Source organism: Podarcis pityusensis (genome assembly GCF_964106645.2).
Source record: "Podarcis pityusensis genome assembly, chromosome: 5".
Lineage (NCBI taxonomy): Eukaryota > Metazoa > Chordata > Lepidosauria > Squamata > Lacertidae > Podarcis > Podarcis pityusensis.
The window spans coordinates 24608657-24628928 of NC_138032.1; the positions used below are offsets into that span (position 1 = coordinate 24608657).

The 20272-nt window shown below is 42.6% G+C and overlaps 1 protein-coding gene across 6 annotated transcripts in view; it reads right to left on the bottom strand.

Moving 5' to 3' along the window:
* The window catches only part of GYG1 (glycogenin 1), a 33766-nt gene extending 18061 nt beyond the window's left edge, over positions 1-15705 (bottom strand). The window contains exons 1-5 of one of the 6 annotated variants that reach the window (XM_081008208.1): positions 15574-15705; positions 5302-5437; positions 1811-1985; positions 684-846; positions 234-287 (exon numbers count right to left, since the gene is read on the bottom strand). In XM_081008208.1, coding sequence (XP_080864334.1) covers positions 234-287; positions 684-846; positions 1811-1985; positions 5302-5437; positions 15574-15580 — 535 coding nt within the window. In that variant the 5' untranslated portion in view covers positions 15581-15705. Of the gene's footprint in view, positions 1-233; positions 288-683; positions 847-1810; positions 1986-5301; positions 5438-9545; positions 9697-9754; positions 9899-15573 lie in introns of those variants that run through there. The other 5 variants (XM_081008210.1, XM_081008205.1, XM_081008206.1 and 2 more) reach the window with 5 other exon arrangements.
* Positions 15706-20272: the final 4567 nt, after the last annotated feature.

Genomic DNA, 20272 nt, shown 5'->3' on the forward strand with positions numbered 1-20272 from the left:
CTGTTCTGCGATGGTCAAAAGAGGATTCCCTTGATTATACCATTCTCCCAGCAGATATATAGTGGCACTTGCACAGCAAAGGAGCAACCAGTGAGATTTCCCTTCTACTTCTGTTCTCCAAAGCATCTCCAACACTTCCTATTTGACTATTGAGCAACTGACTTTTTATAAGTTAAAGCCATCCAAAAGTAGCCATGCTTTAAAATATCAATTTTCCTGTTTTAATTATTTACTTGTTGGCTCACGCCATGACTTGGGTTCCGTGTCCGGTGAGAAAGCTGGCAGAACTAGGAAATAAAGCAGCGTTGGTTTTACATGGAACAGAACCACAAGAACCACTATCAAATATATGAAAGCTCTTGGCAGTTAAAGGAAAAATCTGAAGCTTTGAAAGACTCTCTCCTTGTAGTTATTTCAATCAAATACAGACAGCCGATTTATCGACAGATTACCTACTTCCCTCTGACTGCACTTCAGTCAATTTAAGGAAATCTTATTAATGTTTCATATATCCATTGAACTAAAACCCCAATCTATAGAAAGCTTTCAAAAAGCACAGAGTCGTTCAAGCATTAAATATTTCCTACATAGTGGTTTTTTTTGAGTCACAGTACAACATTCACAAAGTATTAAAAAAAAATATAGCTCTTCCCACAACTGCTCAGAACCAGTTAGGCACATACCATCAAAGCTGCCTTTCTCTGTTGCAAGTTGTAACAGCTGATTGAATGTTTCAATGGAAGGCCGATAGACAAAAACTCCTGAATTGAAACAGTCTGGCCAGCCTGGATCTGGTGCTGCTGAAAGCTCTTCTCTTTCAAAAAGTTCATCAATATTTGACAAAACCTAGTAGACAGGAAGAAAGTTTGGGGGTACAAATTTAGTATTCCAGCCGTGAATGCAACGATATACCGTATTTTTTGCTCTATAAGACGCACGTTTTCCCCTCCAAAAATTAAGGGGAAATGTGTGTGCGTCTTATGGAGCGAATGCAGGCTCCATGGCTTCAGCGAAAGCAACGCGAAGCCAGGAGAGCAAGAGGGATCGGTGCGCACCAATCCCTCTTGCTCTCCTGGCTTCGCTTCGCTGGAGAGGCGCTGTGCAGCTTTCCCTCTCTGCGCAGCACCCCTTCAGCGAAGCGGGAGGAGAAATGGAAGGGGCTCCGCTTCTCCTGCTGCTTCGCTGAAGGGGGCGCTGCACAGAGAGGGAGAGAATTTTTTTTTCTTGTTCTCACCCTCTAAAACTATGGTCTTATGGTCGGGTGCATCCTATAGATTGAAAAATACGGCAAGTCCCCTTTCTCAGAGTACTGCACAGTTTAAGACTTGCTACCTGGGCATGGTTTTTCCCTGGGGAAAAGTACATTTCACTCTATGCAGTCAAGCTCCAAGAACTTCTTCCTTGCAACTGCAGAAAAACCATGTTGCCCTTACTTGCCCAAGCTTTGCAGTGGTGAGAAGAAACTGCTTTCTAGACAATGCAGACACTTCTGGGATTCTGTGAGGTTGCCCCACAGCTTACATTAGGAACTTCTCATGCAACCTAGCTTCTGTTCTTAGGATGACATCACTGCCCATATACTGGCAGAGGAAGGAGATGCTGCTGGCACAAAACAGCTGGGTGCATTCAATGCTGTGGGTTAAGTTTAGCTTCTCTTGCAGCGTGCTGGCAAGCACATGGGTCTCAAGTCAAGCATGGCAAAACAATTTGTTTTAATAATACGCACACGACTCAAGTTGCTGCATAAATATCCATCTAAAATTTTAAGAGATTCAACAAACAAATGTGTTCTTAAACAAGTAGTACATACCATCGTGTCTGCATCCATAAAAACGCATTTTGAGTACTGTATTAGTTCCCAGCAATGGAGTTTTGTCAATGTAATACCAAGCTCGGGCCTTTTCAACAGTGCAAGGTGAGCCGAGTCTCCGCTGTCCAAGACATCCACTGGCTTTACTTCATCAAAAACTTTTTCCAATACTTTCCTATTGAAACGAATGGTCATAATTTATATCAATGCTCAGTGCTTGCTCTCAACCATATTAACTCCCACCTCTCCACAGATCTTTTGAGAAAGGAGATTGCTTCATTCCATTTCCACTCAACACATCTTTAGGAATTTGCCTAGCCATGTGGCAACTTTCTAAAGAGCACACCTTCAGGTAATGCTCTTGAAAGGCCGTGAATTAGTAGCATGGAAGGACTGTCAGCATATATAGGACCTGCATAAACCCACACAGACATATGGGTCTGAAAGATCTAGGAACACACTTGATAAGACAGCTGGCTATTTTAAGCTGCAGGAGCTGAAGAAGGAGCTTTTAAAGACTGTGCAAAGACTTCTGGGCAGCAGCTGAGATATTCATACAATATCCAATTTGGTTACAGAATACACTTTACGTCAGCACTGTTGGAACACCAATAAAATTTAAAAATGAAGCTCCTACGATATTTTGATTCTGTGCTATTAGGTTGTAGCAATGACTGTTTCATTTGGACACTGGACCTTGTTGCAGTGCACTAACAGTTTGTGTAATTCCTTCAGTTCCCTCTAAATCCGTATGACATTTTAGAGAGGGACTTTTAAAGATTAGGTTTTATGGAAATGCTTATGTAACACTTTTTTATTATGTATACATAGTAAACACACCATTTATATTGCATGTAAAATGCAGCTACTAAAACATGACACATAAATATATTTGAGTGATCAACTGCTACATGCACAAAAGGGTTAAATGCAGAAGCAACTATGCCGTTAATAAACAGGAAAGCATTCTACAACTCTACATTTGAAGAGTATTGAGACAATATCTGAACATTTGTATTTCTACTGTGCAGAGTCAATTTTGGGTAGGACAGGGGACCTGTTCACCAAAAACTGTAATTGAAGACCAATCAAGACAAGGCCTGGTTTTGTAGTTCTTTGATGTCAGAAGCTTAAGTTGCTTCTTCAAATTCAGAGCTTATAAAAAACCGTAATACTGCAAGCAGTAGCATATTGGGGATGTTTCTCACATTACCTTCTGCTGCTCTATTCCTCACTACAAAAGTAAAAAAATTCCTTCCAGTAGCACCTTAGGGACCAACTAAGTTTGTTATTGGTATGAGTTTTCGTGTGCATGCACACTTCTTCAGATGGTATACCAATAACAAACTTAGTTGGTCCCTAAAGTGCTACTGGAAGGAATTTTTTTTACGGCTACCTACCTGTAACTACAAAAGTAGTTTCAGAATCCTCAGACCACAGGGAAGATGATTATTGTAGTAATCCCTCCCCATGCTAGTATTACCCCAGCTTCTAGAAGGAATGGTACTGGTGTGTGGAGGAGCTGCAGTGTGGGATGTTATCACTTGGATAGTGTACAGGTTGTAACTGTGGGAGAGGAGGGAGACAAGCCAGGCAGCCAGCTAAACCAGCCCCCACTTGTTAACTTCATCACTGCCACCAAGTGGATATTATTTTTCTTTGTTTCTACTAAACAGCCCTTTAACCAGCCCAACCAACTCCCAATACCAGGTAGAGCGACATGGCACTTAAGGCGTGCGTCAATTGCACAGATCAATTCCCACCCCCAACAAAACAGAATCATAGAATTATAGAGTTGGAAAGGACTGTGAGGATCCTGCAATGCAGGGATCTTTTGCTCAAATATGCTGTAAAGTTTTGTAAAGCAAAATGTCTGAATGGTTTGAGGAAATGATTTTAGAAAAAAAAGTAATCTTACAGTCTGAATTAAAAATAGATTTTCTAGATCTTTTCCTTAACCAAGACAATACTTATCAAATTGCATGCCTAAGGTCAACTGCTAACTCCCGTGATGGGCCTCTTTTGGTTCCCTTTGCTGCAGTGTCCAACAACTTTCAATTGTTCCAATCTTTTTGCAGCTTTTCAGACTTCTGTCTCCACAACTCTTTTCCTCTGCAGCTTCTGCAGCAGTAACTAAGTCCTTCCCAAGTGAATGGTAGACCAAATTTCTAGAGTTTAAACCATTTTTAAACTCTAGAAAAAGAAATGCTCGTGTATGATGTTTCATGCACTTGACATCACATTTTAACCAAGGAACTACAGCTCCTATGACATGCAATTTTGGTGCACCAGTTCAGGCCACAGATAGATAGTGGAAATAATTCACATGTAGATAAAGCAATCCAGTTGTGACAATTGCTGTGCTGTCAAGTTTCTTTCATGTTTGGCATACCATTTAGAAGTCGGACTAGTTTTCACAGGAAGAGGATGCAGTTCAATTAATCAAATCATTCCTTTTAACTAGATTTTCCATATACAATCCTGATCCCCCCACCAAGAGATCAAATAGTGTTTTATTAGTTATCTACTTTCTGTTCCAACCTGTACCTGGAGATCCAATAATTGCATAGGTCTTTGTATTACAGTATTTCCAACATCCATTGGCAGACTGACTAGATCTTGTGAAGCAGACACCTGTACATGCATTATTTCTTTTGGACTATATGATCAGAAGCACACTGGTCCTCCAGATGTGAGGGAAAACTAGTGCCAACACCAGGCTACAAATATGCTCGATTAGAATCAATTTCTAGGCAGTCCTCTCCCACTATACAGCGGCTGCCTTATACCAGAATGAAGAAACAGGATGCACTGTTATTGGTGGTGGCAACAACTTTGGAAGGAAATGCCTAGGAGAAACAAGCCATGAAGACTGGCATTAGTGTTTAACTGCTGGTGGAGGGGGGAGTAAACTATCTCAGCACAGCTTCAGTTTTTTGGCTTGAATGGGAATTTCTCTTCCAGTTAGAATTAATAGGGATTTTATTGGGGAGGGAGAAATAAGTCACAGCTGTTTTGTTTCCTTTCAGTAAAAAAATTGTAAAGGATATACTACTGTGTTAACAGATATTTCCATTTGTCTAGCTAAAATAAAATCAGCCCAAAAAATGCTCCTAAAGAGAGTTCACCTACTTCAGTTTCCCTCTACAGTAGAACCTCTACTTATGTTCTGCTCTGCTTAGGCCAGTTCCAAGTTGCGACTGCGGCAAACCTGGAAGTAAACACTGGGTTTGCCGTGATTTGTGCACACACAGAAACGGCCGCTGTCTGCACATGCACAGAAGTGGCTGCTGCCGTCTGCACATGCACAGAAGTGGGCCACCACCGAATGCACCTGTGCACAATGGCACTTCTACCAGCAACCCGTTTCACCATAAGGACGGGCCTCCGGAACGGATTGTGGTCGTGAGTAGAGGTTCCAATGTACTTGGCAGAGACTAACCCAAACTTCTTATTTTAGTGGCTTGCATATCGTATGTTATGCACCTTACCTCATGGGATCCGAGACATGGGGAGTGATCAGTACCGTCAACTTCTTTGTTGTTCTGTGGTTTCGCAGTGAGGACCCCAGTACAAGTGCTCCTTTCACATATGAATCGTTTGTGGCTAGTGTCACAAAAGACTGGTCTTAAGGAGAAAAAAAGACACATTAAGTCACATTAGTAGCAAGTACTGGAGGAGTTAGGGTTCTTCATATGTTCTTGAGTTCAGCACAAAGGATCTTATTCTCAGACTAACTGAAACCTCCAAATCTCAGGAGCAGCATGTATCCAAATAATGGTTTTTGGATGGCAACAGGGAGGGTTGGTGCCTTCATCCTCCTGCATCAGCCTGGCCAAGTGGGAACAGAATATGGGACAGACCCTTGCCTGCTCCAGCAAGGCTTTTAAGTTAACTTTATTTCGCATGCATAATTCAAGATGCTTTCATTCCATTAATTTATATACTAATGTTCAGCTTGGACATTTAGGATATGGGAGTTCATGGGACGTATCCTATACAGTGAGTGGAAGTTAACCCCAGTTTGCCAATAATATTCCTTTAATGTGCTTTATTTGAATTCTTTTGCAACAAAGAAGGCACAAATTAACTAGATCCTCCACAGACTTCTAGCAGGTCAGTTTGCAGACTTGTAACTTACAGAGTTCTAGTTGTTACCAGCCTTTGTTAAATGTATCTGATGTTTTCATTTACACCATTTGACCACAAATTAGAAAACACGTATTAATCACTAGAGTAGTGCAAGGTGGAATATGTAGAACAATATTCCTACTTATTAAAGGATGAATTCTTATGCTTGAGCATAGCATGATCTTAGTAACTTCGTCCAGTAATAAATCACTGTTCTCTACAGTCTCAGTTGGGCAATAGCTGACATTCCATCTTTTTAGCAGCTTTAGCTATTCATCCTCACTCAGTGTTTATTTGCTGTTACAATCTGCACAGTGTGGTGCCAAAGTTTTAAATATTTACATCTTACACAGAGTACGCTTAAGGTTCTGGCTGTGGAAGCTGGAATGCTTTGCCTATTAAGCGGGTCCAAATTTCAGTTTTTAAACTACTACTGCTACTAGCCATACTGCTTAGAGTTCTCTGTATACCAGCTGAACAATCTATCTTCACCACCTTTACTGTAACAATTTGGGCTGTTGGCAAGTTAAACTAATGGAATATGCAGAAATGGCAAAAATGATGATAAAATTAAGAGGAAGAGACGATAACAAATTTAAGGAAGAATAGAAAAACTGTATTGCATATATAGAGAAGCAATGTACACAGGCAATACATTAGCAGGGTTTTAAGATTACTTGTAATTTTATTATGAATGGATAATCGGTGATTTAAATATGATACAAACTTAATTATGGACATGCAGTATCTTGATAAATAATAGAACCATGGAACGGATTAGAAGGAAGTCAATTTGTTTTGTTTTAATTATATATTTTTGGGTTGTATCCTGTGCTGTCCATGCACAAGTGGAATGGACAATAGCTCATCCTGCAGCCCTCAATACACCCCCTCAAAATGTGTTTGAGGGCCCCCAGCCTCCAGCAACAGACTTTGGGGGCACATGGGGGCCTGCACAGGGGTGGAGAAGAAATACAAAGTCCCAGTGGCTGAAATGAAGTCTGCTTGTGCAACACTGGGTTTCAATGCATAGCAATGTTTTGAATTGAAATCTTTGCACCTTGTGGCAAACCAGCTTAATTCTGTCTGCAAAAGGGGAACCCTTAAGTTTGCATGATTACTAAGAAACCTGTGTAGCAATTCAGATTGTGTAAGTCACACCAGAATAGCTAACGGAAGACAAACTCTGAGCTGTACTAATTTTCTTGAATGCATGGTACTTCCTGCTTAAGTAAGGGAGAGCAGTGCAATTGCCTTTATGTATAATAAAGGCATATATAATATTCCATTTAGCTGGATGCAGGCAGACTGATGCAGTCTGGAGGTATTTCAGAGTCTAAAGATCTATAGCTGTGACTTGAGTATTTAAAGCTTTAGAAGCTCTTGCCCATATCAAGTTCTCTGGTTTGCAAATGTGTCCAAAAGGTTGACTGTCTAGACCCATTCCAGTCTGGGTTCAGGCCCAGATTTGGAACCGAGTCAGACCTAATGGCTGTCTTTATTCTGAGAGGATGGGTTGGAGGCAAAGGGTTGCAATGGTTTTGTACCAAGCTGGGAGGTAAATTCCAGAGAATAGCATTGGGTGGCTGTTGCTCTGCCAAGTGCCAATCATTCTGTGGGGAGCCACATGACACTATTTTGTACTCAATGCTTTTCAACACCTATCTGAAACCACCAAGAGGAGCCACCAGGCAATTTGGAGCACTAGGTCATCAATTCACTGATAACACCCAGCTCTACAAAATCTGAAACCAGGTGCAGCCATGGACCTTGGTATGGATGCTGCGAGGGATTGGATGAGGGCCAACAAACTGATGCTGAATCCTGGTAAAGTGAGTGGGCTCCATGGGAGAATGGCTTTGGGTCTGGGAACTGAGAAGTATACTTGATCCAGACAGGGTTGTCCTCCCTCTGAAGCAAAATGTGCAAATATGTTTTTGCTGCTAGAATCTAGAATTAAACTAGTTTCCTTTCAGGAAAAAGAGAAACAAACAACCCTTAAGACTAATCAGGCTCAAATTATAAAGAGATACTATGTCCCAGCTGAAGCTTCCCACCAATGAATAGAAATGTTAGATTTAGGCAAGGTCTAATGGATAAGAAATTTGACATCTATGAATGTGTAATTTTGCTATTGAGCTAAGAGCATTAAGACACAATCTCTCACACTTCAAGTTGCATCAGCTTCAGTGAAGGCGGTTCATACTTTGGTAATCAGCCATAGGCATCATGAATTTCCCAGACCTAGGAGTGCTACATGAAGTCAAATCCTTCAAGGAAACGTAAGCTGAGAATTTTCAATCTAAGCCTAATAGGCTGTATAATGGAGGGCTAATTATGGTTATTAATTACGGTACATAATTTGAATTATAAGTTTTTATAATCAATGTTGTTGCCTCAAATATTTGGCTAGGCTACAGTTAAATTGTGGTGAAGAGAATTTACCAGTTATGTTTCATATGCATCTAAAAGAGCTATTTTGTGCAGTGCTATGCCTGGACGCTCAGGTTTAGCCACCTGGAGATTGAGCTATGGTACACTCAATAATAGCACTGGAGTGATTTTTTTATTAGTATTACAAACATGTTTTTAGTTTTATTTCAACAACTTATATACCACCTATAAACCAAGGAATAGAGTGCTGCAGATGATACATGCAACTTTGGCAATGTTTTAAGTGCATGCAGTAGCAGCTGGAGTGGAGGTAGGATGCTTAAACACAGAAATGATAGTCCTTCGTAACTGGTACTGTTTCTCTTGGTAATGCAATTCTTGTCCTTTCAGCTTTAATACCTAGCCAAAGTTTTGTAGCATTACAGCAGGGATGGAGAGCCTGCGGTGCTCCAGATGTTACTAGACTCAAACTCCCATTCCCATCCCTGACCATTGGCCATTGGAAAAGGCTGGTGGGAGTTGGAGTCCAAGAACTTCTGAAGGACAACAGGTTCTTCATTCCTACCCCAGGCACTCATGACTGACCTACTGCCACTGCTAACAGCCCCACCTGTCCTTGAGCATGAGCCCAATCTGCAAGTTGCCCATATTTATCCTGGCTGCTAGAAAAATCAAGTAACGCTACATCCATGGTTGTTAAGTTCATGCAAGGCTCAGTGTCATCTGGCCTCAAAAACCCATGTTAAGGAAGAAAACAGCTTTAACCCGTATGCCAGTTATCAACCAGCTACTGCCCTGACTTCAACTTTCTCAGTTGGAGAATAATTAAAGGCTGTGGCCAGCAAGTGTCTGTAAGCACACCTGGATAATGTTCTTGAGCTACTGCAAATCTGAGCTCAAGTTCAGCACATACATCATTTGTGGTTTTGATTATAGTGGTACCTCTGGATGCGAACGGGATCTGTTCCGGAGCCCCGTTCACATCCAGAAGCGAACACAACCCGCGTCCACGCATCTGCGCATGCCGCGATTCGCCGCTTCTGCGCATTACATCATTTTGACCAGCTGTGCATGTGCGAGCAGCGAAACCTGGAAGTAACGTGCTCCATTACTTCCGGGTCGCCACAGCACGCAACCCGAAAATACTTATCCCGAAGCTACTTCAACCCGAGGTATAACTGTACTGAATTCTTCCTAAGTGCAATTGTACCCTCATTCCTTCTGTGAAGAGTTTTCTGTAGCCTTTGATACTGTTGTTTGGAAGGTATTGACAATGTAACTACTTCGAGTAGCTCTGCTTGTTCCTGAGATGTCATGAGTAAGTTAGCTGCTCATCACAATCCCAGGACCGTCACACAAAGTTAATCAAGTCTTCTCTCTCCTTTGCTATTTGGGAGGGGGCTTCTAAGCAAAACATACACAAAGCTGATGGACTGGATAATAAAGGTACAAGTCCAGAAATCTTGAGTCTTAGTAGCCAAGCCAAACCATGGCTTAGCTCCAGTTACTGAAGCAGCAGTGCCAGGGAAGAAGTGAAGTGGATGTAATCTTCTTTCTGGGTACCAGCACACTGGCTCATTCATGGTAATTCATTGTTTAGCTTACCATGATGTGCAAAAACACACCAGGATCTTTGGTCAAAGCTCATGATGGCTCTATGACAAGAAGAGGAAACACTGGGACATCATCAGTGATGCATTTCATGATCCCCTCATCACCAGGCTTGCAAGAATGCTCCTGGATGTATTGCTGTGCCTGGAATTCTAAGTTGCATCAATAGGTAGGATCACCTGTCAGTAATTCTGGGCATGGCAAAGATGCACCTGAAGCAGGCAGGTTAGATGGGGCAGGGGAGGCAACAGCAGAACAGAAGCAGAGGCTGCTCTCCTGTTTTGTCCAAGTTGGAGAACTCATGTTTAATTAGGGTTTTAATGGGGTTTCACTATTCTACACCAGAACAGGTATGTTAAAAAATGGTCACTTGTCTTGGGTTGCAAAATGTGCAAACTTACCATTTTCATCTTGCAGCTGCAGGCAAGTATCTTGAGAAATGAACTATCAAATCAAGGACTATTGGGAAACATTGGTCCCAGAACAGACCTTATAGGGTGGCATTGCTTCGTAGATGTAGAATGCATGCATTTCTAAAGCCAAGCCGCTGTGGGAAAAGTAGACTACAAAAATGTCCATGGTGTGACCACTTGACATAACATGCTTGAACAGGCCACACAGGATGCTCAGCTTTTAATGCATCCTTCCTTCAAGTAACCACACCCTGCTTGCATACATATTAGCTGCTTTTCAAGCAATGATGCACCTTTAATCTAGAATGTGAATTGTCAAGTTCGTGTGCATGTCTTTTGCCATCAACACATGTAACTCAAACCTCAGGCTTACTAAACTATGGGGTAATTTCGAAACTTGCTACACAACAGAAAAGAAGTTACAAACACCTGATGGGGGTATATATAATATGGCCCTGTTTCGCTACATTGCATTCTGAACTGCAGCCATTATTTCCTCCAGAGTTCCTCTGACCAGGTATAGAACAAAGAGATTGCGAACCATGTTATTTGTTAGCGTTATTCCACATTCAACCATCTGTATTCTTTCGGGAAACTAAACTGAGCTGTTTCTGCTGGGGCTATGCTTCCCAGAAATACATGTGAGTAACACGAAGAGACAAGATTCAGAGGTGTGTCTCTACCAGTCCAAGATGAATATGCTTAAGGGCAGGAAACAATACTGTCAAAAACATATCAAGCAGTGCTTATAATTCCTGACTCTTAACATGCCTAAAGCTTGAGTTTTGGAACTGAATAAATATTGCTGTACATCTATAAGGTGGTTGCATGTGTCAATTAAAACTATACCTGTGTCATGGCAGGAATGTGTTTTCCCATAAAATGCTATTAGAAAAATGCTTTTGTATAGATATCTGGTAAGGTTTATGCTTCAGTAGGCTGTTGACCATTCATATTATTACAGATGTATAAAAACAAAATCGCCATTGATTCCAAGGTCTTCAGGCAGGCTATATTATGAAGGGCTACATATAACTATCAGACTGTTATGGCAAGGAAAGCCTCACACCTCAGGTTCATATGATAAATACAAATGGAGGATTGACTAGTAGTCGATCAAGACTACAGCTGCTGAATGAGAATAGCTGGGATCTGAATTGACAGTGACTAATCAGAAAATGTCTCGAGGTCATGGTGGGCAGCTCAATCAAAACAACTTTCTGTGCAGCAATGTGGAAAAAGAAATTCCATGCTAGAGATTATTTCCAGTCCCTTTCCTAAAAGGAATTGCAACTGTTGTAATGCTTTGCATGTGCATCTCCGGCATAGTCACATTTGGATTATTCAGTGCATTTCCAATAGCTCCATCTCAGTTTAAAAAAAAAAGGGGGGGTAACCTTAGAACTGGAAGGTTTACAAAAAGCCATCTAGATGAACAGTGGGTCAGAAATAACTCCATGATGAAATGCAAAAGATTTAGGAATTCTTAGGGTGTGTTGTTGTTGTTGTTTTAAAGTGACCAAGGAGAACCACTAGATACTTACATAATTGCATGGTATGGAAAAAGTAGCTGTCAAAGGTACTGGCACTCAAGGTCACTTAGCCACACAGACTGCAGTAGGTTTAATAGATTTCGTTAAAGAAATTGGAGTTCTTGTTGTAGGTGTAGGTTTAATAGAGGCAAAAGGAAGTACTGATATAACTTAGGGATGAGGAACCTGTGGTCCTCCAGATGTTGTTGGGACTCCAAGCTAATCAGCCCTAGCTAACATGGTTGAAGGTCATGGATGAAGGGGTTGTGGTCCAACAATACCTGGAGAGCAACAACTTCTCCATCTCTGATTTATGGATTTGCTACCATAACATATGGCAATGGTCAATAACTTAGATGGCTTTAACAAGGCGTGAGATAAATTCAGGAGAGGATGGCAGTTTAATGACTAAAAGGGACATCCTTATTCAGCAGCTGTATACTACTGAATTCCAGCTGCTGGAAGAAAAATGTTGTTGTTTTCATGCTCTTCTCAGCTTCGAGAAGGCATCAAGCTCAGTACTATGGAAAGCAGGATGCTGTATCCTTGACAGAGTCGTCTTATATTTCTGAATTGGGCATCCCTACCAAACCCTGTCAGACTCCTTATAAATTACTTGAAGGAGCCATTGTCCAATAGCTTCTTCAAATTACACAGATCTAAAGCAGCTTTGCTGCCAGGTCTGTCCTTTCCAACCCAGCAAGATTTTCTCTAAGAAGAAAACTTGCTAAAATCACCATCTTCCTATCTGAAGAGATATGGTTTCAACTGATTGTTGAAAGGCAGCCCTGTATAGAGAAGCTTTTAAAGGTTTTTATATATGTTGGAGGCCGCCCAGAGTGGCTGGGGCAACCCAGTCAGTTGGGTGGGGTACAAATATTATTATTATTATTATTAACAAGCTCATCAATACATACATACATATAAGAAAACATGGAATAGAATACTCCTCCATGAAATTCAAGGTTCATGGCATCATATATAAGCTACTTACAATTATAACTCTTATTAGGGTAGTGAGCTTAAAAAAGAAAGCAATTTTCCATAAATGGCAACAAGTTTGAGGAAGATGGGTAGAAGCAGAAAGGCCATACTTAGGGTCATGTTTTGCTTATAAAAGGAAAGGTAGCTTTGTTTTGCGCATAAGAACCGGGCAATACATTTATTAAGACCAACCAAAATGTCACCAATGACAAAATTGCAGTAAGCTTTTGAGTTCAAGTTCTCTTTACTAGGTTACACAAAGCAAGGCATTGGGGAGACAAGGAAAAACAAAAGTACAAAGAACCAGGCTAAAAGAATGTTGCAGTCTTGAGGTCTGTCTGCATATTCACTTTCAAGACAGAGGACATTGCAGACTGAGTAAGTCACTCCCAGGTGTTAGGATTTCAACCTAACCCATGGGCGGATTTACATTTGACAGGATGCTGTGGTCCCAAGACACACAGAGGAAATGCATACACACTTCACTTTTCCAAGGGAATCTGGATTTAGTCAGATTTAGTAGACCCTATCCAAGCTCTGAAAAGCACAAAGAGCTGAAATAGGAAACCACATCAGTGATTCCTGTCTTAACAAACACTTACCAGTATCAGTTGCTTTCCCCCTTATAAGAACTGTCCCCGAAGTGGTGTGAACCTCTACAATCAGTACATTCAGATAAAACTGCATTATCTGGGCCATCCATCACAACAATTTTTATGTGAAGTGACAGAAGTGATTCCTCTTCCCTCTCAACGTCATCTGGGGCAGAGCAGTGGCGGCGGCAGCAGCAATAGTTTTATAAGAACCATGGCTGTGAAGTCTCAAAACCAGGAGCCCATGGCATAATGAACCTACATGTGACCCTTCAGCAGCTAAACTTTAGTGCATGCACACATATCTACACAAGAAGGTCTTCTATTGTGTTTCTCCTCTGAAGGAGGAAATAGCTCTGCCATCCCTGAGGCAACCACAGGAAGCATAGAAGAGATGGTTTGCGGTTGAGCGCTAGCAGAGTCCAGGAAATAATATAATCCCAAATCATGCTGGAATTGGATTAGCATCAGTGGTTGCCATAGAGGACGTGTGGAATTAGTATTCTGTATAAAATGGACCTATAATGCATTCTGAACCCAGAATGCATTTATATGCATTCTGAAAAGATATATGCTACATTTTATATTCGGAGGGAGCGTATGTAATTGGATATTGGTATACAATGGTATACAATTGGTATACAATTGGTAAATGGGGTGGGAAGAGGCAACTGTCTTTTCCACAAGGGCCCATAATGGAAGTACCCTGGTTAGCATCTGCCTATAGTTGTCTGGAGGTGGTTATTGTATGTAGGAAGAGATCACATTGACCTAACATTTACCTGCAGCTGCAGGCTCCTACTCCACTCATGTTGGGCTCCACTGCCATGTGAAAGGGGCCAACTTTTCTAATATTCAGATAAATTAAGCTGCTCTGCATGTTCCAAGTCATTATCAATTTGGGGGGCCTTAAAAAAAACCCAAACAGGCCACAGATTGAAAGATACAGGAACAGTTGCAACGCAGGTTTTAAGGACAGGGAGTTACAAGAGCCACTGATTGCATTCTCAAGTATCCAGTACAGTGGTACCTCGGGTTAAGCACTTAATTCGTTCGGGAGGTCCGTACTTAACCTGAAACTGTTCTTAACCTGAAGCACCACTTTAGCTAATGGGACCTCCTCCTGCTGCTGCGCCGCTGGAGCCCGATTTCTGTTCTCATCCTGAAGCAAAGTTCTTAAGTCTGTAACCTGAAGCGTATGTAACCTGAAGCGTATGTAACCCGAGGTACCACTGTAGTAGATCCCTCTGTTTTAAAAGTGCAGCAAGCTTTCAGGTTACACAAGTAATGAAGCTTTCAACTCGCTAGCACCTGATCCAGACAAACATCTGACCCGTTTGGGGATCATTCTGGCTAGTTAACAGCATCAGTTGCAACCCGAGACAGATACCAATAGGTTTCAACGGTAAGCAGGACAAGAGAAAGTAATGTTAGGCAGCAGGCCCGCTCTGTGGTAAAGGAAGTCTGTGTGTATGTTGTTGTGGGGGGGGGGGGGTGCAAACAAACAAGGAGGTTCTCTCTCTTCCCCCCCCCCCTTGGAATGAGCAAGAAACGGACGAGGGAAGCCAGTATCACCTGCTAATTAGAGCGGGGGTGGGGGTGGAGAGATGATTAAGAGGAATCAATTTTCCACATGGTGACCTTTACCATTCAGAGCCCACCAGCCACTGCAGGGGCGAGAGGGGGGAGGGCGTCCAGAACAAGGGAGGGCAAAGCGTCCGCAGGCATTCGAGCCCCCCTACCTCACGCGCCAGCCCCGTTCACGAGCCAGCCTAAAAATAGGAGCCGCCATGACCAAAAGGGAGCAGCTGGGGTGTCCCCGGACTGTGCGAGCGCGCGCGCTGACTGGGCCGCCAAGCGCCGCTTGCGCTTCCTAGTGAAGGAGCCCTCCCGGCTCGGGCAGCGCGCACAACGCGGAAGAGGCTGGCGCTGCTCGTCAGGCACCCTGGGGCTGGAAGGGAACGGCTGGCCCGAGGCGACGGGGCGGGGAAAGCCCCCGGGCAGGAAGCCCGAGCAGCCGCGACAGCCTCCCCCCGGGGCTGACGGCGCGGAAGCAGGAGGAAGGAAGGAAGCGCCTCGAGCCCGTTCCAGGGCAAGAGCCTTACCTGCCATGGCGCTCCAGTCCAGAGACCCGCTTCGCAGATACGGCTGCTACAACTACTTTCGCTCTCTGTCGCCAGCCCCACGCCTTATATACGGGCAGGCGGGGCCCGGCAGGAGGGGCGGGGCTTCAAGGGATGACCAAAACGGGAACGGCCACAGAGGGGCGGGGGCAGGAGGAGGGAGCGTGCGTGCGTGACGTGGACGGAATGGTCCTCGGAAGCGCGCAACCTTCAAAATCTGACGGGCGCGCTCCTGTCTCTCGCGGAGGAAGCCGGGCAGATGTTCGTCAGGTGAAGCGTCTCCTCGCTCAGGCAGAACTGTAGCGCGGGCAGCTCTTCGCCAGACTAGCGTCAGCCTTTTTTTTTATTTTATTTTTTTGGAGTACCCTCCTAAAGACAAACGCTTGAGGCAGAGCCGTAGCTACGGGGGCGGGGGCTAGCCAGATTTTTTTTGGCCCCGGGTGACGCTTATACAAGCGTTTCATCTTCTTCTCTCACAATAGTAGAGGATTATTGGACCAACGACTTCCCATTCAGGACAATGGCTTCTGTTATTCCATTGCTGATTAGATATGGGAAATCAGCCACATATTCAGGGATTTGGCCTCAATTCCCTCCCTCATTATTATGGGCTGGTAGCCCAGACTGGGCCTACTGGCTATTCTGGCCTGTGTGAAATGCACCGATTCTCCCAGTGTTGTGTGGAACAAGAGCAAGGAAGTTTCAGATCTCTGTTCAGCCATGAAGCTCACTGAGTAACCTATATCATTCAGCCTACCCTACCACATAAGGTTGTTATAAAAGGGCAGAAAGAATAACGCATGCCACCTCGGCGGCTGCACCCACTTTGGAACTCCCTCCCCAGAGAAGCTGGACTGGCAGCAGACACCTTCTGCCAGCGGGTGAAGACTGTTTTATTCCAACAGGCGTTTGGCAACTGTTTTCTCCAGGAGAAGGTTTTTAATCCTGCTGTGGTGTTTTTAACTCTCTGTATTTTAATAGATTTGTGGGGGTTTTTTTTGTTTTGTTTTAATTCTGTTGTCCTTTAATTGCTTTTTAATTATCTTTTGTATTTTATCCGTGTTGTTTTAATTTGTTTAAAAGACACCTTGAGTCCTGGTCTGGGGGAAAAGGTGGGGCATAAATAAATATAATGACATTACTACTACTAAAATAATCAATACGATTGTCACTTTTTAATGAAAACAGCCTCCTCTCAGTTTGTCATGGCCAGAGGTGGTGATGGGGAAGCAACTATTGCATGAGAAGCAGAACTCCCTTGGGTGCATAGAATTAGTTGCATGGACCTTTGGATCATGGCCAATGCTCATTGGCTCCAAAGATTCATCGTTCCAATGCATAGGCTAATGCATTGATCTCATCCGATGTAAAGAGCCTGGCAAGGACACACCCAGAATTTAAGAATATCTATTTCCATTAAGATGAGCTTAATGGAATGTACGTTCTTGCTGGTCTGCCGGAAGAGGTCAGGCAGTGTGTGGGAAACTACCCTGTTTCGTATGTGATATTAATGGAGTTTCCAGAGGATTAATCTGTGTTGTGGCATATACAACAAAAGGTCTTGTGGCACTTTAAACCCCAACACATTTGTATGGCATAAGCTTCTTTGGATAAAATTCGGATGCATAGAATTTTATAGTCCAGGGTAGAGCATCTGCTTTACATGCAGAAGGTCAATCCTAAATTCAATCCCTGGCATCTTCAGGTAGGGCTGAGAGAGACCCCTGTCTGAAATCCTGGAAAGCTACTAATACTAAGGGAGATGGACCAATAGTCTGAGTATAAGGCAGCTTCTGTGTAGGTGTATGCACCTGGAACTCTTAGCAATGAGGGCAGATGAAAATGAAGTGCCAAAAGCACAGTCGGCGACAATTTAATTTGTTCTAACTTTTTAATATCAAATTATAAATTGTTGCAATCCACCTTGGACCTGATGGTGAAGGATGGGGCATTAAACTGAAGTAACAACAGCAGCAACCTGAATGTATGTAGAATCTGCATGGCGATCCTTCACAAAAGCAGAAATTGCCGCCAACACGATCAGTTTAGCAATACTGAATTGATTTACATCTGTGGTGGTGGGGCAGGAAACTACTTTCTGTGTTCAGGCTCAAATGGATAGAATTGAACTTGCTGATTAGTGTAATCCAGCAGTTTCAAATCGGAGCCTCCCTATGAAATTCCTTTGCTCCAGGTGGCTTTGTACCCGAGAGTCGGAAATGAAGCAACTGAGTAGATTGAAATGGGAGAAGATTCTCAAAAGCAGAGGGAAAGCTCCGAGACCAGAGAGAAGAGTCAGTGAAAGAAGACTGGAAGAAATTTAAAGACCATTTACAGAAATATTGTAAAATTAAGGAATCTTAGAAGGATGTTGGATAGAAACTAAGAGGTTTTTAGCTGTAATGCTTTAAGAGATATGAAAAAATGTTTGCAACTGGGTAATTTTAATGGTAAGGATTTGCTGAATAACAAATTGAACTGGAATACAAAAAAGGGAGGTATGAGGAGGTCCGGGGAAATAAGTATAGGGAAGATAGGTTATGGAAAATTAATGTTGTTTTTTTTAACTGTTTTATTTGGTATGTTTCCTTTTATTTTTTTACTTTTTTGGTTATATTTTAAAAAACTTTATTCTTTTTCTTTCTGTATTCTGTATTTTTTGTATTTTTTGAAACTTTAATAAATATCATTTAAAAAAAACAAAACCAAAAAACAAAAGCAGAGGGAAAGCGACCCAATACTACAGCTTCTGTGGGTTCATCTAGTAGGCTGACTCACGCAATGAGAAGTATATATGAAGTGATCTTGGAGACAGCCTACAGCAGGGGTAGGCAACCTAAGGCCCAGGGGCCAGATGCAGCCCAACCGCCTTCTAAATCCAGCCTGTGGACAGTCCAGGAATCAGCGTGTTTTTACATGAGTAGAATGTGCCCTTTTATTTAAAATGCATCTCTGGGTTATTTGTGGGGCATAGGAATTCGTTCATTCCCTCTCCAAATATAGTCCTGCCCCCTACATGGTTTGAGGGACGGTGGACCGGCCCACGGCTGAAAAAAGGTTGCTGACCCCTGGCCTACAGGATAGCTCAGTCAGTAGAGCAGTAGAGCAGGGTTGTGGGTTCAAGCCCCACTTGGGCCAAAATATTCCTGCATTGCAGGGGGTTGGACTAGATGACCCTTGAGGACCCAACCATGTGATTCTAGGATACAATGAACACATTTTTCTCTGGGTCACACAGTAAATGTAGCTCAGGTGGTTTCCCTTTTTGATTCCTTAAAAGATATGTGGGCTGACCCTTCACTCTGTCTACTGCTTCTGTTACTTATGAAAAGAGATCATTGAATACATGCTTAAGGTTGAGTTCTGCACAGAATAGGCTTGTGTGAGGGCAGCTGTTAATCATAGTCCATGACTGGGAAGCAGAGGAATCCTTGTTGTCACCACTGCAGCCCTGGCGTAAATGAGAGCCTGTTACACAACCTGCTTTTATATTCTGCCTGACATAAACCTTCCCAGTGTTCTGAGTTTATGATCTAAAAGTAAACAGAACACTGAAAAACATATGGGAGGTGGAGGTGGCCCCAGAGGGAAGATAGGGAAGCAAAGGTTTCTTTCCTAAATCAGATTGGTGACTTGAATGGGATTTTTACCATTTATGTATTGGAAGCAAATTCCTAGCTATTAACTTTTACAGCTTTCAGACAGCAATGCTAAATATTTTCAGTATTGTGTCTTCCTCACTGTGTAAATACCCTTTCCGTTATTGTTCATATTTTTTTCTTTATTATTTTAAAAGGCTTGAATTCCCACCTCACCTCAGTCTCAAACATTAGTTCTTTCAGCATACAACTGCTCACGATCCATATCTAGATCCCTTTGGGAATTATGCAAAGACTTTCAAAAAGTGTGAATTAAGAAACACACAGTTGTTTCTGAAATGCCCCTTCCCTAAGAATCATCATCATGGACCAGACATAGTGCCAAGGATTTGCAAACAGCATCTAGGGTGTTGTTGTTGTTTTTACTTTGCACAAAGACATGAAAATTATTACAACTTTTCATAGTGCACACTTTGCAGCATTTACAGTTGCTCATGTTTAAATTTGCAACATTTGAAGTCCCCAAATATGGGCTGACAACTCATGCGATGAAAAGCTTGTCAAAGCTAAGCAGGTTTGAGCCTGCTTTGAGTCTGGTGGGTAGCCATCTGGAAGTTACATGCCTGGGTTCCATGGTGGGAAAAAGGCAGGTAGTACTTAATGGAAGGAAGGAAAATAAATCAGCACTTCAGATTTTTCACCTCTTATTTCACAGCTAAGCTATAAAAAAATGCTGGACAGTATCTTCCCCTCCACCCTGCCCCAACGCCATTTTGTCAGTAAAAATTGTAGCCCTTGTTGCTGTTTGCCCCATTAAAGAAAACATTATAGCTGGTGTGATGCCAGTTCTAAGATCTGCAGTGATGTGCATATACAAGATCTGTATGTGATTCTTTCCCTACATTAACCACTAGGTTCTTTCATGCTACAACAACATCTTTGAGGATACTTGAGGAGTCCTATCCAGGTACTGAGCAGATGCAAATCTGCTTAGTTTCATCAAGGCTGTTGCATCAAACACCTCCATAGCATGCTAGCTCACCTGCAAGTGGCTGGGTTCTTTTCAGAAAAAGGTAGATCTT